Source organism: Nothoprocta perdicaria, unplaced genomic scaffold (assembly GCF_003342845.1).
Source record: "Nothoprocta perdicaria isolate Ctin4 unplaced genomic scaffold, notPer1 scaffold_294, whole genome shotgun sequence".
NCBI lineage: Eukaryota > Metazoa > Chordata > Aves > Tinamiformes > Tinamidae > Nothoprocta > Nothoprocta perdicaria.
This window is the reverse complement of record NW_020455526.1, coordinates 388,529-402,454: the sequence shown is the minus strand read 5'-3', so window position 1 is coordinate 402,454 and position 13,926 is coordinate 388,529. Positions and strand designations below refer to the sequence as shown.

The 13,926-nt window shown below is 39.0% G+C and overlaps 3 protein-coding genes and 1 long non-coding RNA gene across 5 annotated transcripts in view; 2 read left to right on the top strand and 2 right to left on the bottom strand.

Moving 5' to 3' along the window:
• The window catches only part of KNTC1 (kinetochore associated 1), a 30,804-nt gene extending 25,644 nt beyond the window's left edge, over positions 1-5,160 (top strand). The window contains exons 55-63 of the mRNA XM_026041769.1: positions 40-135; positions 722-778; positions 1,192-1,246; positions 1,335-1,398; positions 2,052-2,181; positions 3,198-3,287; positions 3,724-3,869; positions 4,621-4,711; positions 4,958-5,160. Coding sequence (XP_025897554.1) covers positions 40-135; positions 722-778; positions 1,192-1,246; positions 1,335-1,398; positions 2,052-2,181; positions 3,198-3,287; positions 3,724-3,869; positions 4,621-4,711; positions 4,958-4,993 — 765 coding nt within the window. The 3' untranslated portion in view covers positions 4,994-5,160. The remainder of the gene's footprint in view (positions 1-39; positions 136-721; positions 779-1,191; positions 1,247-1,334; positions 1,399-2,051; positions 2,182-3,197; positions 3,288-3,723; positions 3,870-4,620; positions 4,712-4,957) is intronic.
• Positions 2,119-4,635, bottom strand: LOC112949376. Its single transcript, XR_003249819.1, has 3 exons — positions 4,080-4,635; positions 3,918-3,991; positions 2,119-2,155 (listed from the first exon to the last, which is right to left on the bottom strand). It is a non-coding gene; the product is annotated as an uncharacterized LOC112949376 (long non-coding RNA).
• A 641-nt stretch (positions 5,161-5,801) lies between the features above and the next one.
• On the bottom strand, positions 5,802-9,919 carry VPS29 (VPS29, retromer complex component). 2 transcript variants are annotated; one of them, XM_026041766.1, is made up of 5 exons: positions 9,848-9,865; positions 9,338-9,349; positions 7,537-7,728; positions 7,158-7,393; positions 5,802-6,838 (listed from the first exon to the last, which is right to left on the bottom strand). In XM_026041766.1, exons 1-5 carry the CDS (start codon positions 9,848-9,850, stop codon positions 6,721-6,723), a joined length of 561 nt encoding a protein of 186 aa, XP_025897551.1. In that variant the 5' UTR covers positions 9,851-9,865; the 3' UTR covers positions 5,802-6,720. The 2 variants fall into 2 exon arrangements, with proteins under 2 accessions (XP_025897551.1, XP_025897552.1); XM_026041767.1 differs by lacking the exon at positions 9,338-9,349 and having other exon boundaries at positions 9,848-9,919.
• Positions 9,920-10,726: 807 nt separating this feature from the next.
• RAD9B (RAD9 checkpoint clamp component B) overlaps positions 10,727-13,926 on the top strand; it is a 7,800-nt gene continuing 4,600 nt past the window's right edge. The window contains exons 1-5 of the mRNA XM_026041799.1: positions 10,727-10,755; positions 11,709-11,829; positions 12,379-12,493; positions 13,372-13,386; positions 13,514-13,613. Coding sequence (XP_025897584.1) covers positions 11,740-11,829; positions 12,379-12,493; positions 13,372-13,386; positions 13,514-13,613 — 320 coding nt within the window. The 5' untranslated portion in view covers positions 10,727-10,755; positions 11,709-11,739. The remainder of the gene's footprint in view (positions 10,756-11,708; positions 11,830-12,378; positions 12,494-13,371; positions 13,387-13,513; positions 13,614-13,926) is intronic.

Sequence of the window (13,926 nt, the reverse complement as noted above, 5' to 3'; positions counted from 1 at the left end):
ATATTTATTAACATGCACTATGTCCTTGTTCTCCTTCAGGCTGTCAGACTTGTGTCTGAACTTTGTCTAGAATACAAAGTATATGACTTCCAACTCTGGAATGGCCTACTACAGAAGCTTCTTGGTTTCAACATGGTAAAGAACTTTTAAGCATGAAGCTCTGCAGAGAAACAGGCTTTTTTTAAACACTAATTTCTGAAGAATGTGACAGATAAATAAGTTAAAATTTATTGTGAGCTATTATCTTTCTTATGGTCTACGTGGTTACTTTGCAGTCTATCTGTAAACATTTATAAAACTTTGAGGAATTTCTGTTTTAACTGTACTGTTTGAGAACTTTGATTTTAAATTATTCTGGCTTTTGGAATAATTTAATAACAATTTTGGTGGGGGAGAAAAAACATCAGACATCAGGAAGACTAAATCTTATAATAAATTTTCTTCACAGCAATATAGTTTTACTACATATTACACCTATTTTTATGTCTACATATATACTCATAACACAAAAAAGAGGAATGTATCCACGCATCTGTTTGGACAACACACACAGCATCCCAGGATTATGATAGTAATCCTAATTTTGTAATTCATAATCTAAATCAGCTTTGGTTGTCAAACTTAATATAATGTCATTATAACCTAAGAAAGTAGATGTGACTGGTCTTTTAAAAAAATATATATATTTATATCATTTTATAATGTAATATTTATGTTTCAGATGAAATATCTGAGAAAAGTTTTGATAGCAATCACAGGAATTCATTCATTATGGGAGGTAAGCAATTATTCAAGTCTTTTCCTTATCTAACAGGAATATAGTGTCCTGTGTGTGAGTGCAATCATTACCCACAGAAGCACTACACATGGAAAAAAAAAATCCCTTTAATGATTATTATGACATAGCAACATGCAACTGAGTAGTTATTCATCGCTTAAGTGATACATTTTTCTATTATGGTTCCTTCTATGTATCCTCATTTTACATGTTTTATGAAATCAGATGAGCAATAGCAAAATAAGGTAATAATCTTGATTTGAAAGATGGAAGCAATATTAGGAAATAACTCTTCCAATGTTTAAAAACAAAGCAGACTTCTGCCAGCTGTAATAGGTCAAGATGTCCGTGTTTACACAATCATTTAACTACAACTGTGTATGGCTCTTACTCTAAAAATTTACTTTCAACAGATTCCCAACTTCAGTCGAGCTTGGCGAAGTGTAGTTCTGTCACCATTTCTTGCAGGTACATTAATTAACAGCTATCTGCCATGCTTGTATAGTAACTTCATTATATAGCCACTTTATCATGGTTTTACTCACTTATCTTTCAGCTTCATGTCCACCAAGTCCGAACCAGTTGGAGGAATGCTGTGAATGTTTTGTGATTCTGCTGAAGTAAGTAGATGTTACATTGGTTTGAGTGGGAATCTCTCCTTTGTAATCACTCTTCTAACACCCTGAAACATGCAAAGTTGCTCTGGGAACTGAAGATTCTGACATGAGGCTTGGAAAGGAGCCTCCTTGTAGCACGGGAAGAGTCAGGGTACCTACTCAAACAAAATTCAGTGCTTGCCCGCAGCCTCTTGGAGACATGCCAGGACTCAATGCCTTAGCTGTCTAAACTGTACTGATAACTGCTCTCAGAATTAGGGCTTTGCACAGACTGCTGAAAATTGGTATCTGCCCATCACTGCCTCTATGAGGGACATCCATTCTGTCCTGACACATTTGGACACTGATAGTCACCCTAAAAATCCAGTTAATTCTTTTTCTAAGTCAAGGATTGCATGTTTCCCCAAACATTAGAGTATAAGATCGAATGCATTCATTTTCCTATGAAGAGTAAACCTGCCACAGAAAAAGCCAATAATTGCACATGTGTAAGTATGGTTAACATATAGTTACTCTCCAAACCATTCTATGCATTAACCTGTAAATAAGTTTAAAAAAAAAGTCCATCTTAAAATCTCAAAGCATTTTTATTGAAAATATTTAGATATATAGCTAGATAACTTGTAGCTGAGGACTTTCCTCCTAATCTTCTCAAGGTGTCCTGTTCTGGCTGACCTGGATGTCATCGGAATAGCTAAACAATATGCACAGCTGGACCTTCCAGCTTTTGCTTTGGGATGCCTGTTGCTGATTCCTCAGTCTGAGAAAAGAGAGCAGCAAATTCAGGTAACAAGAAACGTGTTTCTGCTGCCCAGAGGAAATTCATTTAAACATATTATTTTCAACAGAGACTGAAAGATGGTATCTTCTAACTCTAGCGTATTTGAATACATTGCTGCTGAGCCAGCTGCTCAGCACCTCCCACCCCACTGGTTACTGCTCTAAATTTCTGCTTCCGAAAGGGTTCATGTGAACACTTCCCTTAAAAAAAAAAAAATAATAATAATAAAAAAAAATAAAATCAGGTCATCCACAGCAACTTTGTCATATGACTTTGCCTTCTGTGCATTAGGGTTTTATGGATCCCACCCTTCTCCAGAGTGGAGAACTGTAACGCGCAGCAGAAGCCTCTAGCAACTCCAGTATTCCTACAAATACTTACTCAAGTATTACAGGCCCCTCTATCCCCCGTTGTTTTGTTTATTTTTTGGTGGTTTTATGAAGTATGCATGAAAATAGAGGGGAGGGGAAAAAAGCCTATAAGCGAAAAGAGTGTGAAGTTGACAAACTTTTTAGAGGGCTAGTTTCCAACAGCTTGCAAGAGAAATAGGAATCCTTTAGAAGCAGGGAAGCTTCAAATGTCTCAAGTTCATAGGCTCGCATCTCTAGAAACATTTCATATGCCTCACATGTTCTGACATAAACCTTTTGCTTTAAAGCAATATTTGTGCCTCCTCACTGTTTCCTCTCTCTTGTTAATTTCCATGACTTTATGCTCTGTGTCCTTCTCCCTAATTAAGCACAATAGGCTACTCCCAGTTCTGTCAACACTGGCACAAGGAAAAGCATCTTACATTCTTAAATTTCCCTTTTAAAGTTCAAGCTCAGAAGATTTTTCCCAAGTCATAGCCCTAGTGTAAGAAATCTAATCTGCCGACAATGACAGTCAAAGTCTGTAACTATAACAAAATGCTCTTTTGGAGTTAAATGTTACAAAAACATTATTCTCTCAGTCAGACTACCCAGGTACTGGTTTGAGAATTTAAAATTTTCCTAATTTCTCTATTTTTTTTTTTAACAAGGGTTTCCTATCGACATGTAGCACTGAAACTATATTGCAACAAATAGATGAACATATGAACACCGGAGAAGTAGTGGCATTTGCTTCTCAGGTAAACAAATACTTCTTTGTCTTAGCTTTGACATACAGATTTTCTTGATACGTACATAAAACCTCTCTTTGCCACCCTGATTTTAGCGTATATGAGTTCTTATAAAATATAGCAGAATATCTAAGCATTTCTGTGTTTTTATTAAAAAAAAAAAAGGGCCTAAAAAGGGCCTATTTGTAGGACAGCATTGTTTGTGGTAAGAGTACTTTATTTTTCTAATATGTTGTGCAAGAAAAGCTAGAAGGCTCACAAAATGGTCTTCATTTATCTTCCATTGATTTCCTAATGGCAGTATCCTTAACTCACTCTACTGAGGTTAATCTTCACAAGTTCTGCTTCTTACAGTAACCTAGCAAGAAGAATCTGATCCCTTATATTTAAAGATCAAGCTTCTCAATACGTTTCCATTACTAAAATTTTATCTACTACTTTCCAGATTAGATCTCTGACTTTGGACAGCATCATAAACGAGAAGCTATATGAGAAATTCTTGAAAACTAAGTATTTTTCATTATTGAAACAACAGCTGATGAACACTCACCGAATTAAAGAACTGGTGGATTATTTAGTCAGCAAGAACTGGTAGGTTAATAGAAAGTAGAAAAGTCATAGAAACAAGAAAAATTTTACCTTGCTACTTTGCATACATACAGGACAGTTTCACAGAATCATTTGAGCCAAAATAACAGCTTTCTACCCCTAAACTGACAAGCAGATTAAACTTGGTTAAAATTGCAGAAATAATCCGACTGAAACAGTAAATGCTTTTGCTTGGAATCAATTTAGCCTTACCTTCAGGTGAGCTCAGCACAGCAGTATCCAGAGTCGCAGCTTCAGCAGCAAGAGCACTTTTTAGAAACAACAAACAAACTGCCGGTAGTCAAGATACAGGAGGGGGCTGCCCACCAAGCTTTTCCAGAGTTCGAAGCACCTCTGAGATTACTCTTAAATATCAGCGCTGAATCAAAGGCAGGGTGGTGCTAAATCAGCAATCAGTGATGCATGGCACCTGTGCTCATGCACAGCTACTAACTTTGATTTTTATACCCCAAATACTTAAGTCTTCAGTCTTCTGGGTTATTTTGTTACCACTTATCCAGCAGTCAGAACATGATAGGAATCAACAAATAGCTACTGAATATCTAGTATATGGGTTTACTAACAGCTGCAGGTAAAAATGCTAGGCTTGTTTTCCTCTGGGAAAATATAGGATATATTTGGGTTCAAAGCTGTGGGTTTTCACCTTGTTTTATACTTCAGTACAAATAGTCTAAATTCTTGGCTCTTTTAAAGAACTTCAGTTGTGAAGTTTAAAAAATTTTCCCTTCTACAGCATTGATGATGCAACAGCCTTAATAAAAGAGTATCAAGAGAAATGTGGAAATCCCATGCTGGTGGATGCATCAACTTCTGATATTTTAAAGGTAAAACAAACCACCATCATACCTACTGAGCGTTTACTTTCCCTCTTTCTAAACTACTGATTTGCCAAAATCTAGGTAGTCAATAATTTAATAAATATATTCTACAGAGTAAAATGCTTACTGATTCAAGTAAACCATGTTTTAATTTTAAAGTTTAGTAATCCATAATTTGATTAAGCACTTTGACAGGACTCAAATTATAGCTGAATTTCCTAAACTCTATTATGTTGTCCTCTTACCCTCCAGATGTTTCAAAGTGGACCAGAGGAGACCTGTGATTAAGTCTTCATCTGCCCTTTGTCTTTTCTCCCTCCCCTGCCTCGTTTAGTGACATACATTAATAACACATGTTCTTGTTAACCAACACCGAACTATAACTCTTTTACCCCAAAGCTTCTATAAGCTTTTCAGGTTTTTAATTATCTAGGCTGTTTTTTTTTCTCCATAGCAGCATGGAGACAGCTATGGAGAACAGTTTAACTCTATCAAAGTTAAAACAGTCTAGACTTCCATCAGGATTTCCTGTTGTTTTTTTTTTTTTAAAGAAAAGTTCTTATTCAGCACTTTGATATTTAAACTTTCTTTCCATTAACCTTATTATCTCCTCCTTGTTCCTAAGTCTATTATGAGAACCTCTAAAGCTTCACATAAACATCTCCTTCTATGATTGTGCTAAACTTTTAAACTCTGAGAGCTGATGTACCTCATGTAAATACACTTTGTACACAAATCCTACTTTTAATTACACTGAACAGAAATAAACTGACAAATTTATACTGGCTTTAAAGCACTGTATAAGCAGTATGTATTTTGTTGCAATACATGGAGGTTAACCAAACTTTTTTTTTCCCTTAAAAGTGCCAGAATGAAATGCTTGAGCTTTTTCTAAGGTGAAGCAAGTTTATTGTGAATAAAGTATTGAGTCAAAGCCTGGGAGACAGAAGTAAGGACTGTAGTGATGCTTTAAGTTTTGTGGATATCCCATTATTCTTACTTGAAGTTTCATGACCATGGTAACACTGTATAGCTTTTCACAAATACTGCATGTATAAGTCATCTAAATATGCAAAGGAAGCAGTCCACTTTTGAATTCTAAGTATTCTGTAGAAGATAAAAGATAAAACTTTTTATTGTAAAACTAGCAGCCATGAAAAGGGGGAGCTGTTAAGTACACTCAAGTTCCCTTGAGCCAGCTGAGCGTAGGAGAGCAAAAACTTCTCATGAACAACCAATTTTTAGTCCTCAGTAGTAGTACCAGTGCCATACAGAATTACATTATTTAAAACTTTTGTACATGGAGCAAGCTGTGTATATATACAGTGTCAGATACATAGATAAGCAAAGTAAAGAAAAAGCCTCTCTACACTGATTACAGATTTAATTAGACCATCATCCAGTAAAGCCGACACGTCGTTTTAAACCACTTTGAATATAAAAAGACTAAAGTTAAACTTTCTACAGTAAATTACTACAGCTGTGAGTTGATTTGTATTTTTTTCAGAATCTACCCAATCCATTTATTCTTTCAACTTAACTTGGAAGGAGAAAGCTTAGTATCAAATGGATTCTGAAAGAAACCTGCCTCCCAAAGCCTCTGTCATTAATGTATTTAAACCTGTTACAATAGGCTTATGCCAAATTTGTCCACTAGATATAAATCACCAAATCAGGCTATGTGTTAAACATCAAGTACTGCTAGATGCTTTTAAAGCAGGTTATAAGTCACATTTTTCAAGGATGGTTCATAAAGCTTAGTTTTTCTATGAAGCAAAAAGAGTTTGTTACAACATTAAGGAACAGTACTTAACCCAGTTAATGGAATCTTTTTACAAATCAAATCATACAAAGAGAAAATAAGCAAACACATTGTTGGTTTGAAGTTGAGACCAATGAGCTACAGTGTTAAGCCGTTAGCAAATAAATGTGGTACTGTAAACTGGCAATCAAGTATTGCAGTAACTTGGACTTCCAGAATGAGATGGTAAAAACACGAGACAAGCAAAGACACCTCAAGATTTCTTGTACTCAATTCTTTCTACTTTCACATCATCTCCAATTAGCTGATAAACATACGTAACTACGGTAGAAGCTTGGATATCCATCAGCACAAATGAAGGAATGATGTTGCTAGAAAGAGGGGAGGAAAATAGTGATAATATTAATTATATTTATTAGCGTTAGGTTTTGTCTATTAGACTTATTAACAGAAGTCACTCTTAAGAAACAGGGATTTGAGTTTTGTAAGTACAATATACCAAATTCAAGTTTTAAGCATTTTACTACCCTTTATTTCAAGCAGGGAGATTCAACAAGTGCTGTCAAACCCCATCCCTGGCATTTAAAACTACATCCACTAGTCTTCATAATTATTTACGAATGTTCAATTCTGTTACCAAGGAGAAGCATAACAGAAAATCTCCATAGAGACGTCCCATAATTCACTTACTTCTCTAAGGCATGGTAAGCTCCTGTAGCTGATCCTGGATTGATATAGAATTTGTTTTCATGTTCAAATGCCTCAAATTTATGTGTATGTCCTGAAATCAAGATGTCCACATCAAACTGCCTTTGTAGCAATGCCAGGCTGGCCATATCACCCCAGGGAATAACCTGATGGCCATGAATCAGCCCAATTTTGAACTGTCCAACAGTTACAACTTTCTGTTCAGGGTAATTCAGGTTCTAAAAGGGAAAAAAAAAAAGTCCGATTACATATAATTTGATTTTCATATTGCTCTTAATATTATGCTCTGTTTGATCACTTTTACTTAAATTAAAAATAAACTCATATTGCCTTATTGCCTTTAACTAGGAGAGGCACATACCTCATCAAAGTCCCCTCGCACAACATGAACATCCCCAGCCAGAGTCTTGAGGTAGTCATAGGTGTCCTTGGTGCAGAGGTTTCCAGTGCAGAGGATGTGTTGGATCTTTCCTGGAACCAGCAGTTTTTTAAATTTAGCTGGGAGGCTGTTGCATCGGTGTGGAATGTGAAGGTCTCCTAATACTAACACCAACTTATCAGGTGTCATAGAAGGAAAGAAAAATCATTAGGGAAATTTACTAAGACCAGCAAGAAACATGAGGAAGCAAAAACATGACAATATTTTCCTTAGTTTCATAATTTCACTTTTGATATAAAGGCTACTGAAATAAAAAAATGAAATGGTGATGGAACTTTTGTATACTTGAGGGAAAACAATGGCCCTTATTGATATAGAACATTGCTAGATAGGGGTCTTACAAACAACGGGGTCAAATCTCTACGGACCCTGTTTTTTTTCATCGGAGCATAACAAAAGAAATGCACCACTTTTCCCAAATTTGTGTTAAATGCACCTACAATAAGCTGATTACATTTTACTTATTTATTCTACCCCAATTAAAAAAAGAAAAAAAAAGGGTAATAAGATAGCAAATTTGCAATATGGATTAAGAGTTAACCAGAACAGGAAGCTTAATCAGAGCCGTTATTGTAGGAACCACTGAAGTACAGCAGAGTGAGGCAATTTTTTGGTTAAATGGGAAACTGCACAGAAGCTAAACCAGATTCCCACATACAGTGTGTTCCCATTACCAGACATATTCAGAGATTCAGTGAACACGTTAGAAGAATGCAAGTTCAATGCCTGAAGATTCTCTAACATCACAGGCTCTGAATGTGCCAATAAAGAAATAATTAATGCAAGCAAAGTAGAAATAATTATGCAAAAAAGGGCATGGAAAGCTCTGTAAAGCATGGGTCCTATCCTACTAAACAAACACTGACCTAAAGACTGTCATCCCTGTTATCCTGATAAACTGTTGCTGTCACTATGGAGCTACTTATCTCCCACCAGAATCCTCTGTTAGGAAGGCGGTTTCTAAAGGTAGAGCCATCAAATAGGTCTATACAGGATTTCACCCACATATATATACACGGTGACTACACCATGAAGTGACCTTTTTTACTATCTGCTATTTTTTTCTTTATTCTTAGGCTACACAAATAGATGCATGCTGGCAATTGTAAAAAAGGCAGGGAGGCCTCAGGATTTTTTTCCCCTTTTTTAGGCAAGTCTTTGTACTAGTATCAAAGCCATGCACCTTATTGAGAGTACTGGTAAAAAAACAACATAAAACTTCTTTAATTTGGAAGTTACCTATTGGAAACAAGTCCAGGACAAAAAAATATACATATATTTTGATGACTTTATAAGAGTTCCAAGTGAAAAACACTCTTAGTAGTATGAGTCCAAGGACTGTACACTTGAAATGTAAAGAACGTATCCACAGCAAGTGTTTTTTGAGGATAAAGCAGAAATACATAAATTCTGTAATTGTTTTTTGAGGGATTGATGCATGCAATACTAGTTATGTATTTAACAGTCAAGTTACACTGCCACTTAAAGCAGATAAACCCCCTGAGCCGAGCAGAGCCTGAGCGCGCTCAGGAGGTCCCCACACCACCTTCCAGCTCCCTTGACTTGGCGAGAATCCTAACACTAGGGTGTCCAGAAGGGTTCAATGCAAGGGGTGCCGATGCAGGGCCCGGGCTGCAGCGCGGAGGAGCAGCCGGCCCGCAACGCGCAGGCTGCGCTCGCGCCCGCGCCCCGGAGCCGTCGCCCGCAGCCCCCCGTGACTTACTCTGTGCCCGGCCTTAGGGGGTGCAGGAGTTGATTGCAGACGGGGGGGGGAGGGATGGGGAGGAAAAAAAAAAAAAAAAACAGGGCGAAACGTGATCAATGTTAAACCAAGGAAAAGCAAAGGAAAAGAAAAACATAAGCCAAATGAACAGGTGAATAATAATTAATGATTTTGGTTTGGTTTTAATGTTATGAAGAAAGCGTTAAAATAAATTATAAGTAATAAATAAAATAAATAACAAATAAATAATAAACAAGTGGCAGTTACGTGGCCAGAACCCACCCCCCGGGCCTCCTGATCGCCCCGGGGCCCCCGCCGGTCCCTGGCTCCCCCCACCCCTCCGATCCCGCCGCTGAGGGCGGGGGCGCCGCCCGCGGGCCCGGGCCGCCCCAGGCCGCGCTGCGGGGGGGCTGCGCGTGCCCGGGCTGCGCGCTCCCGAGCGACTGTGGAGCGTTTTATCTTCACAGTCACATCGGCAGCTAACGAAGCTCGGCCGCTTCCGCCGCTCACCATCGTGCTGCGCGGCGCGACGCGACGCCCCCTCACACAGMGCGGGCGGCTCCCGGAAGCAGAGCCCGCAACCGCCCGCTACGGCACCCGCGACAGGACAAGAAAGGAACAAGCGCACTCCGCTGCCCACATCCGGGTCTCTCCTCCCCCCGCCCCAGGCGCTGCGGGGTTTCCCGCCCTTGCGGGAGGGGCGCGTGAGGGGAAGGGCGGGAGAGCGGCGGCGRCCGCTGCCTCTGTGCCCGGCCATGAAGTGTGTGATTGGGGGCGGGCACCTCCGAGGTACCGGTGCCCCCCGGAGAGGCGGCACGTCCAGGACAGAGGGGTCTGCGCGGGGGGAGCAGCACCGGAGAGCCGCGGTGAAGCTGCCTCAGGGCTGGGTGGCTGTGGCCATGTTGCGGCCCGGACACGCTGCCCGTAGTGAGCTTTGCACAGCGCCCCCCCTCYGAAAGCTGCTCAGATTTGAGTGCAAAGAGACGAGTTTGGGGTCCATTGAGGCGGGCAGGCTATTGCTGGACTGTGCAGCAACTTGTGCACCTCATTGCCTACCAATATCCCAGCTCCCTCACATTCCATGTATGGTGCTGCTCTGCCCCATGCCAGGGTGGGCATAGGCAAATGTTGAATTCCCTACTGGTCCCTGGGACTTTGCCTTTACCTGCCCTGCTGCTCTCCCTTGGGAGATACCTGTCCCTGCAAACAGACATCCAACRTTTCAGGCAGCCTTTTGAAACAGCGTTATCAATGTCTCTCTCCACTTAAGTTATTGCAGGGAAAATGCAGTGTAGCTTGTTCTTCATTTAACAGGATGCAAATTGCACCTTTCTTCTTTTCTGCTAGTGTTTGGAAGAGCAATACATGCCATAGCACGTATTAGTGATGAATTTTGTTTTGACCCAGTAGAAAAAGGTGTAAGTGAATTTGATTGTTCGTTTGATTTGTTGTCATTTAGAATTTTCTGGAAACAAACATCATTGAATTTCATATTGAATTGCTTCCCTCCAAATGCCCTTTCAGCTGAGTTACACTCRGCTTCCTCCACTTTAAATATGGACAAATGCCATGTTCTCTGTTACTGTCATTAGGCAGACCGTATCATGGAAAATCCATCTCCACTCTACCCCTAATATTCACAGATTTTTTTACTGCTGTAGCTAAAGCTTGCACAGGAAACCAGATTACTACTGTAGGCATCATWTATATTGTCATGGCTGAAAAGCTTATGTTTCATCCTCATCAGAAACTGCCTCCAAGCAACGTGTTTTTGTACCACTTTGCTATGAGTCAACAGGAACAGTGTCCCCGTTAATCAGCCACCACTTCCAGCTAAAAGTGGGTTTTCTCCGGAGGCTTCTTAGTCAAGGCAGATTAAGCTCAGCTCTTCTTACCTTGCAAATCAGAAGCAGAGCTACTTGCTTTTTATATCTGAAGTATTTTTTTAGTGCTGGTGCTGTGATACACAATGTCATTGCTCGTTTGTTTGCATGATGTGGATGGGCAAGAATTAGAACTGTATTGAAGCAAGCCCCAATCCCTCAAAAGCCTCAAACTCAATTTTAAATGTTTAGATAATTAACACTTAAATGTTTAACTCGCTTCAATACCCTAGATTGGATTCCTGTGCCTCTGTTATACCAGTGACTTCTGATCTGCAGTAAGGAAGGATTAGTTTGAATATGATTGTAATGCATCTATATATATTTATATTTTGAGACATACCTTCATGCCTGCTTAAGGTTTTGTGCTTAATTATGCTACTAAAGCATAGAAGCAGCCTTTTTGTTGAAGGTTCATTATGAAGCAGTTTTGAGTTAATGAAATATCTTCATTTTCAGCTTGCCTTAAGATCAGTGAATTCTTCTAGGTCAGCCTGTGCATACGTCTTCTTTTCATCTATGTTTTTCCAACATTACTGCTGGGCAGCTGTGTCTGAATCATGTCAGAAGGAGAAATCGTTACCCCTGCCCTGTAAATTGATCATTAAGGTATGTTGTAGTGGGTTAGCATGCACGGCTTTGCAAGCAGCAAAGCAACCCRATTTTCAAATCAGATTGTAGGGGGAGGATTGTTCAGGCAAATAGAGGACATTACTAGTGACTAAAACCTGAGACTGCTGTGGTTTTTAGAGCTGTAAGCTCAGGTGCTCCTGAGCAATTCTGCAAACGAGAACATTGTGTTTAATGATGTTTAGAAGGTGGTGCCCACTCCCCCCCCGCCAGCTGTACCCTGCAGTTCCCAAACATGGAACCAGTTTCATCTTGAGGTGAAGAAATACCATGTTTGTGCCTGGGGAGTGTTTTTCCTCTAACCTTCAAACCTGTATGGGCCAGAGAGCTTGTCCCAGTTGTTTAGCAAACACCTTCCACAGTGGGTGAGGAGAGGATGGCAAAGATCGTTATCACTACCTTGGTGTCTGCTTACAAAGCAGCTTTGAGAGGCCATAGAAACAGGAGCTTGACATAAACTGCATTGAACTAGAGAAATAATACTGCAAAATTGCTAAATTGTTTGGTAACTTTTTTTTTTTTTAACAGTCAGTTCTTCCTGTATTTAGATGTATCAATATGCTGGGAAGGAATGTAGAGAAATGCAACATTTATACAAATAGTAATGATCATCACATAACTTTTCAGCTCATCTGTAAACACGGTAGGTTACATAAGGTGACTTTCCAGAAACAGAAGCAGTTTAAAACAGGAAGATGATATTTAGTGTAATTATTAATTGTTTGTTACTGATGGAACATCATGTCAAATACATTCAGCGTCTCCACATCATAATGAGCATTTTTAATGCACTTTACCTTGTCAAAAATAAGTTATAACAGGATTTATCAGGCAGCTGTTTTTAAACAGCAACTACCGAACCCTGCACTCAGTTCAGTTGTGTGTTACACACAGTTGTTTGCCCACTGCTTGCAATATTTAAAATTAGGCTACATTAAATTCTGAAGAACAAAACAAAACAAGACACACATTATTTAAAAGGGGAGGGGAGGAAATCCTGTTTTGGCAGCTACCTGAGAATTTACAGGGTCTTTTTGCACTTCTCAAGTCTTGTGTACTTACCATGTTCTTTGGCTTTGAAACAGGTCTGACATCCTCAGTCCTGCAGAAGACTCTGTGTTCGTAGCTGTTAGTCTCTGCAGAGCTCCTAAATAACCATTATCTATCAACACAGCCTGCAGAGCTGTGCTATGGAATGGGCAGTTTTATAGTATCATAAATGTAGCTTGCATTAATAATAATGAGAGATTATATTACTTAGGTCAAGTAAGCCAGCTTTGCTCATTCATCAGCTCATGCTTATCTAGAAATGGAGACCTATAGGGAGTTAGTGTTGCTCCCTCCCAACTGTCTGTGTTATTTAGCAGTTAAATATTGAAGGCTTCTTTTTCCTGCACTTGTTACACTCATTGCTGTTCACTTGTTCATTGAATTTCTTAAGAATCACAGATTTTAGAGGGCAATGACTAATAGCATGAAAGAAGTCTTAGACATAATTTTAATTCTGTTTTCTATTTGTAGGTATCTTATTTCCAGGTAGGTAGACTGATTTTCTTGGCTCCTTTTTTTTTTTATTGAGATTTGTGGAAAAGACCAAATAATACTAATCAGCATTAAAAATTACAGGCCAGCATTAATCTTTGTTCATTTGCTGTTTACTTAGGTGTTGTTAAAACACATAATCTGACTTTTCAAGAATGTGATCCACTGCAGGCTGTTTTTGCAAAGCACATGTGTCCAAATGTGCTTAAACTTCAATCCAGGTAATGAATAAACATTCTTTAAAAATCATACATGATGCAGTCCTGTGTCATACCAGTTAACACAATCAAAGCCTGATTATTATCTCCCCATAGGTAAAAATGGTGAATTCTAAATCCCATGTACAAATACTTGATGTTTCACATTCCAGCTTCCGAAACTTGATTATTATAAACTGCCATCAGTCCTACTCACTCTAACCTTGAGAACTGTGTAAGGTGTAATTTGAATTAACAGATTTGAGCAACTTCCACATATCATAGTCATGTTTAAATTGTATAGGCAAAGAATCAAATAATATTTGAAAAAAAAAAA